The 20,349-nt window shown below is 43.2% G+C and overlaps 1 protein-coding gene across 1 annotated transcript in view; it reads right to left on the bottom strand.

Annotated features, from left to right (window-relative positions):
- EVA1C (eva-1 homolog C) overlaps window positions 1-16,654 on the bottom strand; it is a 40,343-nt gene extending 23,689 nt beyond the window's left edge. Inside the window, exons 1-2 of the mRNA XM_030020625.2 lie at window positions 16,134-16,654; window positions 770-966 (exon numbers count right to left, since the gene is read on the bottom strand). Of these exons, the coding sequence (XP_029876485.1) occupies window positions 770-966; window positions 16,134-16,260 (324 nt within the window). The 5' untranslated portion in view covers window positions 16,261-16,654. The remainder of the gene's footprint in view (window positions 1-769; window positions 967-16,133) is intronic.
- Between the last annotated feature and the right edge of the window lie 3,695 nt (window positions 16,655-20,349).

Raw genomic sequence — 20,349 nt, 5'->3', positions numbered from 1 at the left:
ATCAAAGCTTCTGTAGAGCATTTACAAGAGCTTCACCAACAGAACATGTTCAGATTCCACTGACTACTCATTTTTGCAATGATTTACTGGGCTTTTTCACCATGATGAAACAAGCCTTTGACAGCAGTGTAAGTCAGCCTTCTATGCCTTGTTACAAAAGCCTCCACAGCAGAAAGTAGTAATTTATGAAGTATAAATCATTTTAAGCTATACTTAAGCGGGCCCAGCAAACAAACCATAGGATATTACTGATACAAATAATTTATTCATAGAAATGAAGATATCTGCAGAAGTGCTTAGGAACTGCTCTTTAGCTGTCACGATGCCTTTTCAGTGAGTGAAGATAGGCATGGAACAAGCCAAATGCCAACCAGAATGCCATCTTATTCAGCGGATTTGTAACCCAGCTCTGTCCAATGTTTGTATCCTCTCCTGGGGACAAGGAAGACCTGTGTGATGGATTAAGACTGGTCTGCTCAGTCATGACCAGCCCTTGATTAGAAGGAAATTGATTATTTTAGGGAACTTTGAGAATGGGGTTTCCAAAGCAAGGCTTATCAAAACAGAAAGCAATCTACAAAGCTTTCACAATCCTACGGTAATATCCTGCTGGCCAGACAAATCCTTTCAGTTGTAATACTTTTGATGGTAAACTGACATAGACATGATGTCATTTCATTCAACATTGCTGTTTTCACACAGCATAGCTCACCTCATGGAAACCATCAAAAACATTCTGTGCATCAAGAACCTTTACAACATGCGATACCTGCAAGGAGGTGGGTGCCACACAGTTCATGGGTTCTGTCATCCTGGTTTCAGGCTCCTGAGTACTACACATGTGGTAGTCTTGCCCGTAAAATGCTGACTGAACACTTATTGTTGAATGCCGAGGACAGCGTAGACTCAAATGTTCCCCATCGCAGGCATAGGCAGTATGATTTTGCAGAAGTTTGGTTAGGTAACCTAGAAAATATTCAGCTCTGTTACAACTAGTACAGGAAATGACAAGCTCATTAGATAATAAGAAAACCACAATCAGTCTCTGGAAAGGGCATTGTAGTCAAGGTTATACGTATGGCCCGCTGCCACACCACATAGTTCTGTGAATGGGTCAACCTTTACATGCTAGTAACGCTCAAGTCTGGAAAACAAGAGGTCGCGTGGCAGGGAGTCAGAGCCCTCCCAGCACTCCAGCAGCGGCACTATGTCGGAGATGCCATTTCAGACAATAAATGGGCTCAGGCCCTTGCCAGTCATGGCTGCTAACAATGCCAGGCTGTGTTCACAGAAGTCGGAAGGGCTATTACTTGGTTTTGCAGGCTAGACTCTTGCATTCCAGCTGGCTAAGGTATTCCTTACACCTCATCTTAAATGATGCTTTGCACTTTTGGGCTCCTAGGCGGTTGTGTTTCACACAAGTGATAATAAAAGTGATTCCCTCTGTATCACTGAGTCAGATGCCAGGGTAACAGAGGAAAGGTGGTGCATAAGTCCTGGACACCCTAGGTGCTGGACAGAAACCCAGAAGTAAGATACATAGAATTTTGTATTTGCTAGAGAGTTTGTCAGAGTTACCAGGGGAGGGAGAGGTAGGATCTGTATGCAGCTGTCCACCTGTACCATTCGTTTTCATCTTCTAATAAGTAAGTTCATGAGCAGCAGAGCTAATGACAGCTGTTTTTCTGATTTGTATTTCACCATGTATTGTCTCTTTGGCCAAGATTTCTGTTATCACCACAAATATTTATAGATTTAACCTCCTACTGCCCTTCTCTCTGCTCTGCAGAATACTTTACTGGAAACACACAGGCTACCTTTAACCATTACAAATTAGCCATTGTGATGGGAAACTATTAGGGGTAATTTAATTCAAAGACTTTCATCACCTATATTTATGAAGCTTTGATATCTCTAACGCTCTGTCACACTTGATTGAAATCTATCTTTAAGCGGAAAAGGTTTGTGGGTGAAGGGGAAGAAAAGGTGTGACAGACAGGAGAGAGAAAGGATACAAAATACCAGTCTACAAATGAAGCAATATCCTTCCTCATCCCTCATCCAAAAACACATGGAAGTTAGACCCCAAACCACTTTTTTCCCCGTGAGTTCTGTGACAACCTAATATACTACAATCAAAGCAAATCTGTTTTCTAATTCTTCCACTATTAGCCAAACTTTTTATTAATGTGCATACAATAACTATATTTGAATAGTTTCCTTATTCTTATGGATGCATTAAATTCTGCATAATTCTCTCTAAAATCAATTCCCAACTTCTAGAACACCAAGTTCATCCACATTCACATCAAAAAGCCAGACAAAATTCTCCAAATCCAACATATTAAGTAATGAGAGAGCACTAAGAGCTTCCACCAATTTATTTGAGAAAAGATTTGTATAAGTTTTAAAACTGAGATGATGATTACATATGTATCTTTCTAATTCCAAACATTATAATTTTCCTATCTTTGCCTCTTTTCCAAACATGTAACTGGTCTAATTAAAGACAAAAGCTAGTATCTTCTCCCCAGAAGCCTTGCTTACCCCATTGTGGTGACAGCAATGTTATTACTGTTAAGTATAACAGAGAAAAAAAAACAAACCGTATTTTCTTGTTTTGGTGGCTGAATTAGAACTATAATGGCAAGATTTTTGTATCATTAAAAGAAAAATTAGTTTTCTCAAAGAAAATATTGAAAAAGTTTGCTCATGCCATTTAATTTTCACACTTTTTGCCCTTTTTAAACCTTTCACCAAGGATGAGCACTTTAAAAAAGGGTTTTTAAACAGAAATTTAAGTATTTCAAGTAAATGATATGCAAATAAAATATTTCAGTTCTCTGGCATCTTTTCCAGCTCCAGCTGTGCAACTGGATAGGAAAATTCAGCTCCTCTATCAGTTACTAAGTCTGGAGAAAGGAGAAGCCTGCTCTGCTGATGTCTTTGGTGTTCCTCATCTAGAGCCCAAGAGAGGACAGGAGTCAGCGAGAGGCACCTTCCACTGCAGCAAAGATGTAGGTGAGTTCCTTGCCTCATTGAACTCAGTCTGAGCACTGGCACTAAAATCAGGATGAAGAGAATTTCATGCCCTGTATTTGCAGTTTAGATCTCAGGGAGACCAGCCCAGCAGAAATCCCCATGGCTTCTCACAGGCTAAAAAAAAAAAAAAACAAACCAACAAACCAAAAAACCAACAACAAATCCATCCCCTACATTTTCTGTGTAATTGAGATCACAAATAATTGAGCTTTCCTGCCAGAGCCACTCCTCTGTCAAGCTGCTCCTGAAAGGTGCTGAGTATTGCCAGGAAAATGGGCCGAATGCCCAATTGCACCCAAGCGATTTTGCTACGGTCCGGTACTGTAAAGGGGCCTCCAGTGGCATTTACTGCTGCTGAATGCCTTTGACATTGCCATCATAGCATAAAGAGCCACAGTGTAAAAGAGTATTGAGCCCAACGTGAGTTGTGGGCACTCAACACCTTGACAGATTTAGCCTGACATTTGTAATCATTTCAATTCTTCAGGTTTTAAGTTACTTGGAGCCAAGAGTGCTGTATACAAAACAGCCCAGTATTCCCTAAAGAATATCAGCTATGTTGTGATTTGGATGAGTTCCCTGGCATCTTAACTGCTACTTTGATCCTGCAAATTCCTAATCCAGTATCTAAGCACCTTTCTCCAACAATTGCAACTATTCAATCCTTTAAAAAAATGTTTTTTTAAAAAACTTGCTCTGATTCTGTATAAGCAATATGGTTCACTTGTAAAAATAGCATTAGATGGGCTGGTGAAAATAAGACATCATGCTCTCTGGCCTTCCAACTGGCATTTAAAGTGACTCTGCTGTTATTAAAATCCTTGTGTATTTGCACACAATAAAGGATAAAAATAGTAATGGAAATTGGCTGAAACCTAATGTTCTCTGATAAGAGAAGTCATGACGTACTAGTATCTAATTGTTCGTCTCACATGGCAGACCACGTAAACCTGCATTTTTTATTACTATACACACAGACCATGTAGACACAGGTAGAGTGGTCAGCCCTTTGCGAAGAGCGGTGCCGACTGGGCAGCTCACAGCCCACGTTGAGAAAGAATTCCCACTCGAAAAGTCACAATTTCCTCTTGCTCTACCCCAAAAAACTCCAGCTTCTTTGCACTCCTTATGCTGGCCCTCTTCACATAACACCTGCCCCGTACTCGGCAAGGGAATAAAATTTTCTCAGCAGCTGCCGCCTCTCACCCCAGTCCTGAAGTGGTGCTTGTGCAGGAGGGAGCAGTTTCCAGTTGCTTTCCCTCCTTTCCTGGGCAGCGTGGCCTTGTAGTCACCCTGGTAGAAAGCTTCATCTTCTTGAGACCATGAGTATCCCTATATTGTTTATCAAATTCTGTACAGAAACACATTTCCCCCGAGGCAGCAAATTTAGCCAAATGACAATGTAAAGTTAGGGGAAAAATATGTTCTTATCTCTACAATTAATAACAGCCGTGATTATCAGGAGAGAGGGCATTGTAACAGTTGAATGGGTCTGTCACTCTTTCTGAGGCATGCTTCCTTTTCTGCATTTCTCTCAACCGGCACAATTAAATCAGGTCATCCAAAATAGACAGCAGGGTTGTGTCACCGTCCAAATCAGACAGCAGGATTGTGTCACTTTCAGGCACCGGCCCAGCACATCGCCTGGGTTACAGGCACTTCAGGGCACTATTTGTTGTTCAGAATCTCTCATTTTGTATTTGTTTAATTAATCAATATCTGTTAGTTGTGAATTCTGAGAAAACTTATTTTTTTTAAATATCTAATATGGGAGCTAGAGGCTGTACTTGGACTACAACACACCTCGAAGTCCTGGTCCCCTGCATGTTAGGGAAGTACTCGCTAGCTCCTCTCCGGCCAGCACACGAGGAGATTCCCTTCCACTGGGAAGCAGGGCACAGGAAGGGCTGGAGCACAACCACGGCTCATCCCCACATGGATGGAGTGAGGTCATGGCTGTGTGTGCGCCTGGGCTGGGAAACTACAAAACCTGTGAGTTACTGGGTTTCTCACCCTGAGCAAACAGAATCTTAAGCAGATTCTACAAAAAACCTTACATGACTTAATGTTTTAAACCTAATGTTGGTTTTTTTCTCTTTGTTTTCTGGGTTGTTGGGTGTCAGAGGGGGAGGTGGTGTTCAGCTACAGCAGTCACTTTTTCAAGCATTATTCTGCAATGAGGAGGACTATAGATTTCCTCTTTCTTTTTTCAAAATTAATTAATGTCACTCTTCTTTAAAATAATATGAAACTTTATTTTTAAAAAAGTCAACTACTGTGAGAATTGTCTAAATTAGAAAAACTTGGCAATACTGCAGTGTCCCAATAACATCTCTGTGCCTCTGTGTGAAAGCCCCAGTAGGAGCTTTCCCATTTACCCAAGACACACATTCATAAACAATGTATGGGGTGCTCTGCATACAAAATCATGTACAAGGCATTACAGACTGGCTCAGAAGTTAAGCCTGAATCATATGGCAATAAACAGATCCCATTGATATGAAGGCCAGAAGGTATCATCCCACCCAACTGTCTGCATAACCCAGACTACTCACTCATTGTAACTTTTTACTGTGACTCAAAACACCAATGCAGAATCCAAGCGTAATCCTTTCTTCCAGAATTAGCCAAATTAGTCACAGCATCCACTGTGTTGACAAAGAACTTAAACTAAAAAAACATAGCACCAGAAAAACACACAAAACACTGAGGCTGAGCAGCTGAACAAAGCTTTAAGCCTTACTGATCACTTCTTGTTGCAAAGGAGGACTGATAAACTGCAGTAACAATGACAGACAAAAATAACTGGCCTAAGAGAGTAAACACTGTAAACAGATACCTCTTTCTGTGAAACAGAGCTCTTAAAAAGTTATAGTTTTTATACTCAACATTTGCTCCTGGCATTATTGCTTTGAATAGCAACAATAATGGTAGTAATGAACCTGGAAGTATGAAAATCCAGAAAGAATTTTTTTTTCCTCTTAAGAACACTGAAAAACTGGGAACTTAGAAAGTTTCAGTTTAAAAAAATATGAGTACCAAAAAGCCTGGAAGCGGTCAGCTAAGAGATGGGTTACGTCTCCCGCGTATGGCACAGGACAGTAGAGGGTACTCAGATTTGCTGGATTCATTCCTCATGGTGGAGGACTCTAACACAAGGCCTTAAGGCCCTTTTTCAGTTTCAGCATTAGAGTAAAAAAGAAGAAGTGTGTATATTCTGTCCAGCCTCACTGCACTGGCATGAACCTCACCATATAGAAGCATCAAGGAGAACAGCATTTCAAGCTGTGAGTCTAATGCCTAGCACATATTAGATGCAATCTCAGCGTTGACTGATGTAATGTCTTTTTGGCAAGAGAGCAGCTTTGCAATTTAATATTTTTAGACCCTGAAGCTGAGTAACACACAGCCTATGAGGATTCTCAGAATTGGGCCTTCATATACAGATTTAGTAGTATTAGTTCCTGTGCATCGTTCAATCTAGCTTAATTAGCACAGCAATTTGCTAGCTTGTTTTAAAGACATACAAATCCATTTTAGATCAAAATAGATTGAAATAGCACACATATTGTTGTAGGAGTCCCAGAAGGCTAATCCATTCCGTAAACCTACATCAGCTCCCGCAGTTGTATGAAGAATTGTGCCAACAGTCATTAAAAATACACTAGCAAGATTGGCAAGTTTAAAGGAAGAGATCTTATGCGGTGATAGCAGAATTGTTGATAAACTCTACTACAAACACCATTAAAAGCATCAATCTGGTATTTATTGGTATTTGGGATCCAGCTGCAGTATTTCTCCAGCAATGTTTTCTCCATTGGTTTGTGAAGGAAGCACTGAAGAGAAATTAACCCCTAAGTTTCCTGCCCCATCCCCTCTGCCATACCCTCCACTGGTCTTCAGAGGCAGCTATGCCACAGACCATGCTGTTCAGGGTTACTGCATAATCACTGCTTTCAGAGCGGGCTGTGTGTGTGGGTATGACAGTGCCTATTTGGCTCCATTCACAGAAGCAATGATCTGCCTCTTGTAATTCTCTTTAGTCTCTTACCTCAGTTGTCTGCAAGTTCTTTCTGTGGTAGCTCTTTTTTAGAATTGGTAATCGTGACAGAGGGCAAAATGTTATCCAGGAAAGACACTGTTTCTAAAATTCACAACACACTGTTTCTTGCCCCATCATTTTATTCTTTTTCATCCAAGTGCCTTGTAAGCATGCTGTCATTCTAGCCAGACTTGGTCTTACAGTCTTGTATCTTGTATTGTAAGAAATACCCTTACGAAGAAGCATTGCTTATTCTACTCACTGTTCAGAAATTAACATAACAGCTTCACTCAGCAGATACACATAAAAATCCATACTTGCTTAATATATGCTTTCTTGCATAGTCACTAATTTCAGTTAATTTCCCTCCATTGCTTATTTTTTCAGCATGCCTTTTTCCACTATTCCTCTCAACACTCATAGTGACTGCTGTCCTACTAACTTCATCCTTTTGCTTGTACTGTGGGAGATGGCAGGAAAAGCTGGTTTGCCATGCAAGGAAAATAATTTTTGTATAGTCACTGTATTTTTTATATTATCTAAACTTTTTTGATGTGGGGATAGATGTTCACTTGGCAAAACTAGTGGTAACCTAGTTTCACTGATAAGCTAGTGACCATAAAAAACCTTTCCATTTCCAAATGTCTAGTTTGGTTTCAGAGCATCCAAAGCTGTTGCTTTTCTCAGAACCAGTCCATGAAGAGTTTTCAGTTGACCATTTCTAAAGGAGATGAAGTTTATGAGATCATGATCTCTGTCCATCTGCCATTCGCTTACTCAACAACATTTAAGCTCAATGGCCAGTTTCAAACCTGAGGGGTACATGGCTCAAAGAAATAAAGTTCCTACAAGTTTCATGAAAATTGAAGCCTGAGCTGACAGGTCAAAGTAAGAACTGTTACTTCCAACTCAATCTAATTGACTAAAAGTCAACTGGTTGCTGAAGAGACTACATATTTACACTGGAGAGCTAATCAGCCTGCTGCTAATTTGTTTTCACTGGCCTTAATGACAGATGAAGGATTAAGCCTTCAATAAGAAAATGCTTAAGTTAAAAGTGAAAATGCTTTCGGCATAGCATGGCAATCAAGGCAGGCATCAGTGATGAAGACATCAGTCAGGTTTTCCACAAACTGCTTTATCAACATGGGTGCTTTCCTAAGGAAATTCTCTTGTTTAATTATTTCCCTCATAGTCATACCTCATGGATCATAACCATCTTATTGAACCTACCGATCACTGTCTGCTAAATCTGAGGGTCAAATTAAGCAAGAGCTTCATTCCACTTAAGCCAGAGAAAGGACCCAGGTAACCAGCAGATAATTCAGCATAAAAACACATTCAAAACTCTGGTATGTGAGCAGAGTTTATTCAGTGAGTAGCAGCACATGCAAGAAGCCAAGCCATGAGATCTTTTTGGAAAAACAAAACCAAGACATCATGAAGAAAGTATAGACCTCCTGTAACTTTTTCGTTATGCCAAATGGGCATTATTTCTCCAGGAACCACATAACCTTTTCATATCCATGCCACTCAGCTCAGACTTGCAGTTATGTGAATTAAATTTTTGCAGAGTGGGAAAATCCATGAATCCTGCACTCTCAGACCAGATGCCTATTCTCTCTCTCATATCCTCCCACAGCTGTTCTCTGTTTCCTTCAGACCTACAGTTTCATATTCCCTTGTGCTGTTTCCTTGGAGTGGTGCTTATTTCATTGTGTCCCAATGGCTTTCTGAGGAAATCAGAGATATCCCTATGCACTTCCTTTTTCTCATTAATTTTCTCTTTTTATTTCCTTCTTCCCTTCTTGTGTTAGGAAGAGGCAAATTATTACTGATCCCCAAAGATTCTGGTCTGTAGTAAACTCCGTGCTATGGTCAGTTATACTTCTCTCAGCTATTCCATGAAGCCATAGGGGCAAACACTTGTCCTGGGACTTAATATGGAACTATTACCACAGAAAAGGAAGATTTTTCTCTGTCCTATCCTAAGATGCTGACAAGAGGTACGACACTGTTAAGGGAAACTGTGAGGCTCTTTTCTGCCCTTGCCAAAAAATCCTCCTTTTGACTGGAGACAGAGCAGCCTCTTCTAGTGCCATTAACAAGAAGTAACAAGAGAGAGGCTCAGCGGGCAGCAACTGCTTCTGGAGACAGAATCAGTGAATCGTTATGCTCAAGAGACAGCAAAGTTATAATCTTCCCAAAGACTGCAAGTAGGAGAACCTCAGGGACTAAAGGAAACTATGTTTGAACACTTGGATTTATGAACTTGAACTTCCATGCAAACTTGAGGCAGGGGGGGCTGTTCATTACCAGCTCCTCAGAAAACAACATACAGGTTTCATTTTGCAAACAGAACTCTGATTCAAACTCTGCATTTTTTGTATTCCCATTTATATTTGACACTCGAAAAATCAGATAAATTAGACATGAGGAAATTTGCCTATTGAATCACTAAGTCCATCCTCTGGCAGCTCCCAGATCTGCAGTGGTGTGATGGCTTATAGTACCGCAAGTCCAAGTGAGAACAGAAAAAAAAACAAAAACAAAAAACAAAAACCAGAAAACCCTTACCCTCATAGCCTGATGATTTTCTTTACAACAACATTTCATCATCCCCAACTCAGTTTTAGCCTGAGGAAATGAAAAGTCCAAAATTGCAAAATTATTCTGAAAAATCAATGCTTGAGTTCCCATCCAAGAATAAATACAATGAAGAAAAATAAACAGGTATTTGTGGGTTGAGACCCTCATACAAAGCCCAGTGAAATCTTTGGGAATCCTTCCAGTGACCACAGGCTTTCAATCAGGTCCTATATTATGAGTGATGTTTTAAAATTAATTCTAAATTAAGAGCCAAACATCACTGGTATTTAATTTGCTGCCAGAAGCCACACAATAGACCTTTGAAACAAAACTCTTAAAATGCATAGAAATTCAGATGAAATGACTCACCAATGCTGAACAAATAAGGCACAACCACGCCTCCTTCTGCTCTTCAGCTCCCTTTAAGACAGTATTTTCTCTGTGTTTGCTAATATATCAAAGTATTTCCATTTTAATTGTAGATTATGGTTGGCAGATGACAGAATTCTCATAACTGGTGACTGGTCAGACAGTGCTTTCTCTGTCTGGGGACACTTCCATCAAAATCTGAGTACTTATTTGGAACAGGTCTATAACCCCTTTCTCTAATAAAGGTAAGACTGTCTGGAAGCTCTGTCTTACTAAGAAAGGTATCATCAGCAGATGGAACAGGAAGGTAGGGGGGAGCTAATCCCTGCTATTTATTTTGAATAAAAATAACATATGATGTGTCAGGTGTCAACAATCTGCACAGTGAGAACAAAGAGAGTTCCTTCCCCAAAGATGTAAGAATCTGAAAGACAGCCTCAAACATGTTGGTCTCCGAGCAGTGGAGCTCAGGAAGTCAGGCTTCCTATAGGTTTGTGTCTCGTGCCTGAATTTCCCAACATCTGTTGTAGGGGTAGGAGCATCACACTACACTTTAACTCACTTCAGGAGAGCTTTTGGAGCAGCATCCTTTCTTGGGGATGCTAGTAGGGCCTAGCTGCTTTTGCTCACAAAATGTGTAGGAACCTAAAAGGACCAAAGCTTTTACTTCTCTAACAAGGATGATTCAATCTGATCAGTGTATTTAACAAAAAATATTAGGCAAAATCCACATCTAAAATGGGATTTCATAAGCTACACTTCCTCAGGAAAGCAGCGAGAACTGCAAAGACAGGCCTGAAACAAAACCTTGGATCTCAGCACCATGATCTAAACTAAAATCTCACTTCTGACACACAACTCTGTTGCACAGAACAAATCCCAGATCCAAACCCACTCCACTTTGAGAAACTTTAAACCAGACTTTGAGGTTTAACTCCCATATTACTGGAACATGTTTCTAAAATGAAATACTTCTCTTTAAACAAAGCAACCAAAACCTTCATTTGACTTTTACAAGGCAGCATCAAGAAGACGCATCATTGACATCACTCCTTTTAGCACCTCTCTATCCTGGTCGAAGGACAAGCTCCACTTGTCAGGGTGAGTCAACAGAACCGACTTAAGAAAATTTATACAGGATTTTATCTGACCAACACGAAACCAAAAAAAAAAAACCTCTGCATCATTGTGGTTGGTCATGATTGATCCTGCCACGTTATTACAAACAAAGCATTTGCTCAAAGCGTTTGTTTGCTTTCCTTTTGCCTGGGGGAATCTGGGATGGGTGAATGCCACAGAACTTAATGGAAACTTTTAATGCAGAAAGGCCACAGGATCAGATTATATTTCTTGGGTGAACTGGTTTGCTTTTTCATTAGATCCATTTGTTTTCTACTGTTGGGTCAGAAGATCAAGTGTATGGAGTTAAAGCAATGCCTAGTTCTGTCTGAACTGTTCTGGAAAAAGAAAGAAAAGTTGACACCAGCGGACAAAGATTAAAAGGTTCTACCTAAGCAGTGGATGCTTTTTCTGTTCACATCCAGAAAGTCATTCTTCAGCCCAGTTATGCAATCACACAGTTACTTCATTTTTGATCTTCGGTTACAGCCACATTTCTTGAAAGCTGCCCAGAAAACCTGGCTGGGACTAAGGTAAAGAAAGGGAGACTGACTGATGAAGTGAGCAAAGGAGGCCAGTTCAAGCAGAAAGTCTAAGCTCAAAGTAGCATGGAGAAAAGAAGAGAAAGAAAGGGGTATAAAAAAGGTGAATGGGTGCTCCTCAGTGTTGCCAGAGAGAAGGAATTCGTTCCCAGATGGATAAGAGGTCAGTTCACTTCTGCAGCAGACAGGGAAAAGGTGGGAGAAGCAGCTGGCTAGGACAGAGCCAAGAGGAGAGCTGAGCGCTTTTCCCATGGCCAGCAAGGAGGGCAGGGGGTTGAGACGAGGGAGCAGTGACTCCTGCTGTTGGGAAGGTACATGCTCCTGAGCAAATGCCACAGTGGTAGAAGACAGTTGGGCTTTGTACAGCACCAGCATAGGTATGTAAGTTAAGTATAGTATATAAGTTTGCTGGTTTTGCCAGCTCCTTATTTTGCCTGCTTTGGGAACCAGACCTTGAACATAGAGGAGCTGTGAGGAAACGGCTGTCATGTGGCCTTGATTTCTTGAAAAATGGGTCCCTCCACTTCTGACAAGTCTCCTGGGACCCCAGAGTATTTAGGATTTTGGCTCCCAGAGACTGGACAATTAGCAAAATTCACAGCAGTCTTCAGTCTCCTGGATTGGGACCTGATCTGAAATGTGAAAGCTGCAAGTGATCACTGAGAAAAACGATGTGAGGACAGAGCTTTGTCAAGTAGGAATGAAACTGTGGACATGAATAAATATTTTGACGAAAAGGTATTTCAGACGTGTTTTGAAGAGTAAGCGTGAGGGGAAGAAAATTGTCTAGCTGTAGGATTAAACCAGTATGCATGAAGATCTAAGGAAAGAAATGTGGATTAAATCTCTCTCTTCTTCCAAACCTTCAGCTTTCGGTTTCAAACTTGGGCATAAATGCAAGATCCCACTTTTAAAAATTAATCACAGAGTACTGCAGACCTCAGAGCAAACCTCCACTTTCAACCAATGCAGTTAATAAATACGTTCTTTGTTGCCACCAAGCTGCTACAAAAGAATAGATTATGCAGATCTTTAAGTACTGTGTGTAAGAACATTACTTTACTTCCAATATCTCCTGTTATTAAAAGGAGAAACTAATTTCGCTTACTGACACTGAGTCCTCCTCACAGAGTTTGATTTAGAACTGCTGCTGGAGTCTTGTTTCAGAACATTTTTGTCCCTAGAAAATACCAATTCACATACCAATTCATAAAATGTTATTGCACAGTGAGAAAAATGCCTCCAAAAAAGAACCAAAAAACACCAACAAAAATTTTTTTTCATAGCTAAAAGCTGGACTGAGAAACATAGGAGAACAAGAACCTGCAGCTCTACATCGTGTAAAGGCAAGAGTAATAACAAGACCACAATAGTAACTGACTTGCAATAACCAAATGAAGAGATTCTACTCACAGCCAGAGCTGCCAACCTCTCTCTTATGAAAGGGGAGGGATAAATACTGTACTAGTTTCACTGCTTCTGTTCTGTGAAGTGATCCATAAAAAATGACCACAGTTTTCTAAATGGGGCAATAAATACAAGCCAAACATAAACACCCCACCCCCCCAAACCCCACAAAAACCCCACCCTTCACTATCCACATACACTGTTCCCTGTGCCCCCTTCCAAAACATCAAATGGATCCCAAGAGGGGTCATCTTTGCATTGTTACAAGCAAGCAGCTAGGTCTTGTGATTAACAAATGGTCTCTGGGCAGGTTAGAATTGCTAGACAATTTAATACATACATAAAGAGAACAACGAAGATTAGATGTGCAGTTGTTGCAATCTCACAGCAGTCTGGGAAGTGATTACAGAATGTTGTCAGAATAAGGGTGAGGAGAGACGAGCAGAGTTTATCTCTGATGAACAGAGTGCTGAGGCAGAGATCCGATGCCGGAAACCCACAGAGCGGAAAAGTATGCACCTGATAATCTGAGTATAAAAGCCTGAAATCTGCGAAAAGGAGGAAAAGTTTAAGCAACTGGCCTTCCAATTCTCTTTGCACTCCTAAATTGCCAGTACCAGATCAAATCATGCAGAACACATTCAAGGTGCAGATCTCAGTTCCTTTTGCTATGACATGGGCTGCACATGGAAACCTGTAACCTGCTGCCTCGAAGTTTTACCCTCAGAAGGGCAAGGTTAGACCTGACCCTTTCCAGAAGACTGAAAGTGCAGGTGGTGGGTAAAGCAGGGGGAGCCAGCTCCCCACTCCTCATCCCTCAGGATAATCCCCCAGGAGCTGCCTGCACCTTCGCAGCTGCAGGGTGCTGCCCCTTTAAACAGGGAAGATATGTTTTCATGTAAATTCAACAGAGCTTATGAAAATCAAGTCGCTATTCCTGCTGAGAGAGGGAGCAAATAAGGCAATTCAGCAACTCTAGAAGCTCAGCTTGAAGCTGCTGTTACAGAGCTTGTAATTCTTTAACAGACTGGGGATGGCACTGCAGGGCGTCATCTCATGTCTGACATTTCCTTGCCCACCGCACCTACTTTTGGAGTATCTGAAAACTTCTCCATGTGCTGTGGATACCTTTTTTTTAAAGGCTCAGTAACATTTTGGTCTTTTCTGTCATTCTGGATTAGATCTCCATGTTAAAAGTAAAAAGAAAATGTGAGCAGGATTTGTTCAGGCCTGGAAACTTCCCAGTCTGGCAAGAATTTTGGAATCCTACATCTTATTTACTGAACATTTTTAATACTGATCTCTGGAGTGACACAGAGATTCTTCATTGGTCATTCTACCTATTCAAAAGGTTCAGTGCACAATGAATACTGAATACAGCTGTACTTCTGAAATGTATCTCGGATAACCTTATCTAAATAACATCATTTGAAAAGTGAATGGACTTTTGTGAGAGAAACTTTCCTAGATAAACTAGAGGCATGTTTTTTAACTCAGCAGCTATTTGAAAGGGAAAATTTGAACATTTATTTTATTTTCTTGTGGAGAACTACCATGCGATCCCCAAACTAACATCTACAAGCCAGTGGTTAAGCCAAAAAAACACCAAAGAATGAGACAGCAAGCATTTAAAAGCCTTTCACATGTAAAAGGAATCTAATAGGAGAAACGTAGTTTATCCAAGTATATAATTCTGGTCTTTATATTTGGTGGCTGCTTGCTTAGAAATGTTCAGGCTTACGGAGTTGGACACAATAATAAAATCACAAACCGTATTTTCCTATTGCTGAGAAAACAATTTCTACAGAACCATCACCAGCATTTTGAACTGTATTAACGCAAACTATATTAATATGCATAACACCACATTTGGACTATTAATTATATACTAACTTTGTTCCAGTGCACTCGACTAGCTTTTGGAAAGTTCTGCTCTGTTCATTAAGGGTAAGGTTTGCTTTCTGCCCTAGAGGCAGTTCCTTAAGCTTGCAACTGCCAGGAATATGCAGTGCTTACTGTGAAATACAGAAAGGAGAGAAACCGCTCTTCCAAATAAACTTTCTAACAGCAGTGAGATGTCCTGGAGCACAAGAAACATTACAAGAGTGCAGTTTTCTCAAACAGAAAAGAAAGATTGCTTCTTCGTTGTGCTGGAAACAAGGACATCTTTCCAGTTTCTGCAGTCATTTCATTTTGCACTGACACAGCACCCTCACAGTGATCACGTATGTGATTTCTGAATGACAACTAGTGCCTCTGCTCATTTTGAAGCGACTCTCACCATCCCAGCGCTACGAGATGAAACGCTCTCCCAGCAGAGAGAAGTGCAGCATTTGCTCGCTACCGGAGTTAAGGACGGCTCACCCAGGGCCCGACTCCAAGTCTCCAGGAGAAAGTGGGAATCTTTCCAAGGACTTCCACGCACTTTTGGTCAGGCCCTGGCCGATTCACGCATAGCTTTCCCACCGCGCAGCTGACAAGAAACCGACAGTTCAAGCCCTCACGTCCCTTCCCACCTGACCCCTCTGGAAGCCCTTAACCCTCTCTTCCTTCCTCCCCTCCTTCACACGGTGCCGCAGCTACGGCACATCTGAATCGTGCGCCCGTGCTCCCCTGGGTACAGGCCCGCGTCCTGGCCCCGGGACACGACGTGCCTGCAGCTCGCCGGTCAGTACGCAGCCTTCTGAGCGGTTTCGGGCGGGGTCCGCCACCGGGCCGGGGAGCGCAGGAGGCAGGCAGCCCCAGCCCTCCCGCGGCGGAGAGCGCCGGCACCTCACGCCGGCGCCCGCCCGGGGGTGCCGGGGTACGGCGGCTCCTGGCTGGCAGCCGGCAGCGCCGCCAGACCCCTGCCCGGGCGGGCGGGCCGCAGGTGCCCTCCTCCTGCCCCGGCGGCCGGCGCCGAGCGCCGCAGAGCCTCCCCGCCAGCCGCCGCGCCCTTCAGCCCCCCGCGCCGGGCACCGCGTCCCGGGTGACCGTTAGTCGGCCCCGGCCCTCCCGCCGCCGCCGGCGGGCCCGCCCCGTACCTGAGAAGTCGGCGAGCGCCGCGACCTCCGCGCTGCACACGAGGATCACGCAGGAGACGAGGCGGAGGAGCCGCCCGGGCTCTACCTGTCTCCGGCGTGGGTGCTGCCCCGCATCCCCTTCCCTCATGGTGCGGGAGAGGGCAGCTCGGGGCGGGGGGGGCAGACCCGCCGCCTCACATGATGGAGCGGGCCCCGGCTGGCGGCACGGCCACCCCCAGCCCGCCGGGCGCCCTCCGCCGCGGGGCAGCGGCGGCTGCCCCGGGACCGCGCGGGCGGCGGGGCGCGGGAGGAGGCGGAGGAGGAGGGCAAGGGCGGCGCAGCCCTGCCCGAGGCCGAGGCCGCAGCGCAGCCGCCCCCCCGCCGCGGCGGGAGGGGGGGGGTCCCGGCCGGCGCGGGGCCCCGGGAGGCGCGTCGCTGCTGCCGCCGCCGCCGCGGGGGAACCCGCGAGGGCGGTGGGAAGGGAAGAGGCTTCTCGGCGGCGCCGTGCCTGGCACTGCCCTCAACGCACATCGTGCGGGCCGGGCTGACTCAGACCCGGCTGCACCTCGCCCGCCCTCCCCGGCTCTCTCCACCCCTCTCCGGGCAGTTCGAGGTCCCGGCACCTCCCTCTTAGCCAAGAGGCATGATTTCGCCTTCGCACCCCGTGCGAAAGGCTTTATTTTTAACTTATTTTCCCCCTCATTCCTGCTTGGCAATGGTCGGAGGACCGTCACGGGCTTCCACGCACGCCCTGACTCATGTGACAACGTTTCCCTGCTTGTGTTTTTCCCGAGACAGATGCAAGGCGCTCCCCATCACTCCCTGTCCCCCGCAGCGCAACTTGCCTGCTTTCCCTCCTTCAGACCTCCTTGCCACGCATGCCAGACCCTGACAAGTCTGCCCCTCCAGCCCGGCTCCTGTCCTTATACATTGGCTCACAGGTCTCGGGGGGAAACCCAGCAGACAGCTGTGCCTAGCAGGATCTCTGGATGAGGGATTTCAGCGGGCAAAGAGCTGTGTTAAGAAATGGCCCTGACTCTTCCATGTCGCAAAAGAAACTTTCCCTTTCTGTGTTTCCTCTCCTCACGTTGTTGCCTGACAACACCTTATCGCAGCCCTTAGCTTTAAGACTCAGGTAGTTCAGCATAGCTGAGTTTGAAGTGTGTAGGCTTGCTTAAAGCCTTCACTGCAAAGTGAGAAAACATCTTGAAGTTACTTTGAGTTCAGGTTGTTCCCTGAAATCTTTTGTAAGACTGAAAAGTAAACCAGTGGGAAGTTCAAACAAATTATCGTTACAACCTGCTATGCCACCTTCAGATATAATTTGGAGCTCCTTTTAAGGTATGAGGGACTAAAGAGAAGAAATCAGGACACTCATTTTCTAGTTCCTGTAAGAGCTGCCCTTGGGAAAGAGAGCCCAGAAGCAACACTGGAAATGGGGCACGAAAGCATCTTCTGCCCTGGGGTTGTGCTTGGGTATAGAGTGGGTAGGCAAGAACATCTAGCTGTTTACATCCTGGCATGCATGTTCACACTGATGTCCTTTCTCCTGAAAAAAACATGAGTGAGTAGGTGAGAGAAGATAGAGCCAAACTCATTCTGTTAAATCCGTTCCTCTCCTCCTGCTCCAACTGAAGTTGGATCACATCCAGATTTGAACTTCCAAACTTTGGCAGCTCTTTCTGGAGGTTACACTGAACTTTGACCAGCTTGAACTTAAATGTTTGAATCTGAATCCACTTTCTTTCCTCACCCTCTCCCTCTTTACACCTAGAACAACAACTGGGTAACACATACATTATAGTCATGCTTCTTTAGTCTTGGGCAGATAAGAACAAACCAGGTTTCAAACGACCCTGCCTAAGGTCAGGGACATTCAATCAAGTTTTACTGAACTCAGATAAATGGGATCAAAGATGCCGAAATAACAGGATAAAATGGAGTAGCTCTGAAGCATCTGCAGCTGCAAACACGGGTGGGAAGAAAGAACAGTAGCTCTGCCAGGTGTGTGAAGCTCTTCCTTCTGGCTGCTTCAGATAAGGACACTGTTTGCCACTGAACTGAACTGAACCAGCTACCCTGTGCCTTCCGACTGTGGTACTGGAAGGAGACTTGTAGGAGTCTCCTGCTTACTCCTTATTTTTTCCCTTCATCTTGCCATTACCTGGTCATTTAATCTGACAGTTCCTGCACTTGCCGTCACAGGTCAGTTCCACTGAAGGCAGAAATGAATGCCAGGAGAATGTTATAAGTAGCACAGAGTTTCACCTCTCCATAAAAGAAAGCATTTTGGGGGCCATACTCGGACTTCTGGAAAGGTGCTTAGATGACTATGGTGAACTTGTGTGTCTACCATAACTACATAGCTACTGTAACTTCAAATGAGTGCAGTCGTGGCCAATCCGTGGCTTCAGGATGCCAGACCCTCACTCCCTATACAGTCAATTAAGAGATATCTCATATTCAGGCCACCTGCTATAGCTCTAACAGGAAGTGTTTCACCTCCTCCTCCCTGAATTGCTCATTAATTCCTGGAACATAGATGTCAGTGATGGCAACTCAGTCTGCTGTGTGTGACTGAATAGACAATGGATCTGTGACAAGTACACAATCAACACAGAAGTATATATAAAATGTCAAAAACCACTGAGAAATATCCTGTACTCATGCTTGAAAGACTTTGAATCAGAAGATCCTGCACAGCTGTTCACCTCATGAGAACTTGTGAATCTTCTCTTTCCAACAAGATAACATTGCTTTTTCTAGCCCTGTGGTGCTGTAAGAAAAAGACCATCCAGTGGTGCAGGAAGGAGCCTGGTATGCTTTTGGCACTGTGCAGGTATAACCCAAAGGCAAAGGCAGTTTTCAAGTAGAATGACTGAACTGGGAGAGGTTCAAAATGTTGTGGGTAACCTCCAGGGAGGTGAAGCAGCAATGGTTGAATAATAACACAAGAGGCAGCTGGGTGCTCCTATGTGTAGATATCTGACTTTTAGGGAAGCCTTCCTATGGAGGAGAGCAACTTATGGACATTGCAGCCAACAGGAATTGAAGACATGCTTTCAGTAAAATGGCATTGACATTTTTTTTCTCCCCCCCGAATTAGGGCTATTTTGCTATTCAACATTAACCTAAAATCTGTAATGTTTTTGGTAATCCCTGCTATGGGTAGTGCTTAAATAGTAAACTTAGAGACAGCAGTGTAAAACACAAAGGTAGGAAGGGAGAAAGTATTATTTATCCTGACGTGCAGAATGTGTTTCTTTGCCATAGCCTTGAAAGCAGCTTCTACAAGCTGGCAATGTTCAGTAGTTGGAAAACAATATAACTAATCCAGACATGTTCAGCATGTAGAATTACAGAATCCCTCAGCCTTGGCCTTTCCTTATGAGCAACAGGAGTGAGATTCATTTTTTCCCCAAAGAAAATTAAAGCCTGTAAGTTAGAATCCAGGCTAGGTATCATGTCTGCTTCAAACAGTTTCTTTCTTTTGAGCTTGGGGAGAAAAGAAATCATTTCACAGTGTCAAAAATGCAGAAACTGTGTTGTTGCATGGAAGCTTTGCAAGAGCAAAGCCAAAATCTGAGCTCTTAATTTCTTTTTTCTCCATATTATTCATTTTTCTCTGAACTTCAGCCAAACTGCCAATTTGAAACTCATATAATGGCTTAGTGTATGGAAATTCAAATAAAATTAGTGCTCTCAGGAAATAAACAAACAATGTGAAATAATAGAAGACAGTTGAGTTAGATGGCCTAAAATTTTCTATTAGTAAAAAAATCACAAGATCTATAGTACAGTAACAAAAATTATCATAAATATATAATCTCAGAAATACTTTTTCACATATATATATATATACATATCTCCCCACTATCCCTCCGACTGCTTTTTCTTCCTCTTTTCTCCCCAATAAATTTATTGGCAGCTGATGTATGTCATTATCATTTTCTTCTCCCAGAATAAAGTTTACAAGAAGTTCACTAATACTCTCTTTGGCTTTTGGGGGTTAAAAAAAAAAAAACAACTAAGTACAAAACACCAGGCTTTTCCCACATTTTTAAATGCTTTATATTCCAGCATTCTGACACAGATGAAATCTACAAGACAGTTCAAACAAGTGGGCTGCTATCCTCTCTCTGTTTCTATGGAAATGAGTGTCAGACCAGTTAAAACAAAGCACATGCTTTACAGTAATCACTATATGGCAATTATTTAAAATAACATAGCACATTTT

Source organism: Aquila chrysaetos, chromosome 7 (genome assembly GCF_900496995.4).
Source record: "Aquila chrysaetos chrysaetos chromosome 7, bAquChr1.4, whole genome shotgun sequence".
In the NCBI taxonomy this organism is placed as follows: Eukaryota; Metazoa; Chordata; class Aves; order Accipitriformes; family Accipitridae; genus Aquila; species Aquila chrysaetos.
The sequence above is the reverse complement of the archived record's forward strand: the minus strand, read 5'-3'. Positions and strand labels throughout refer to the sequence as shown.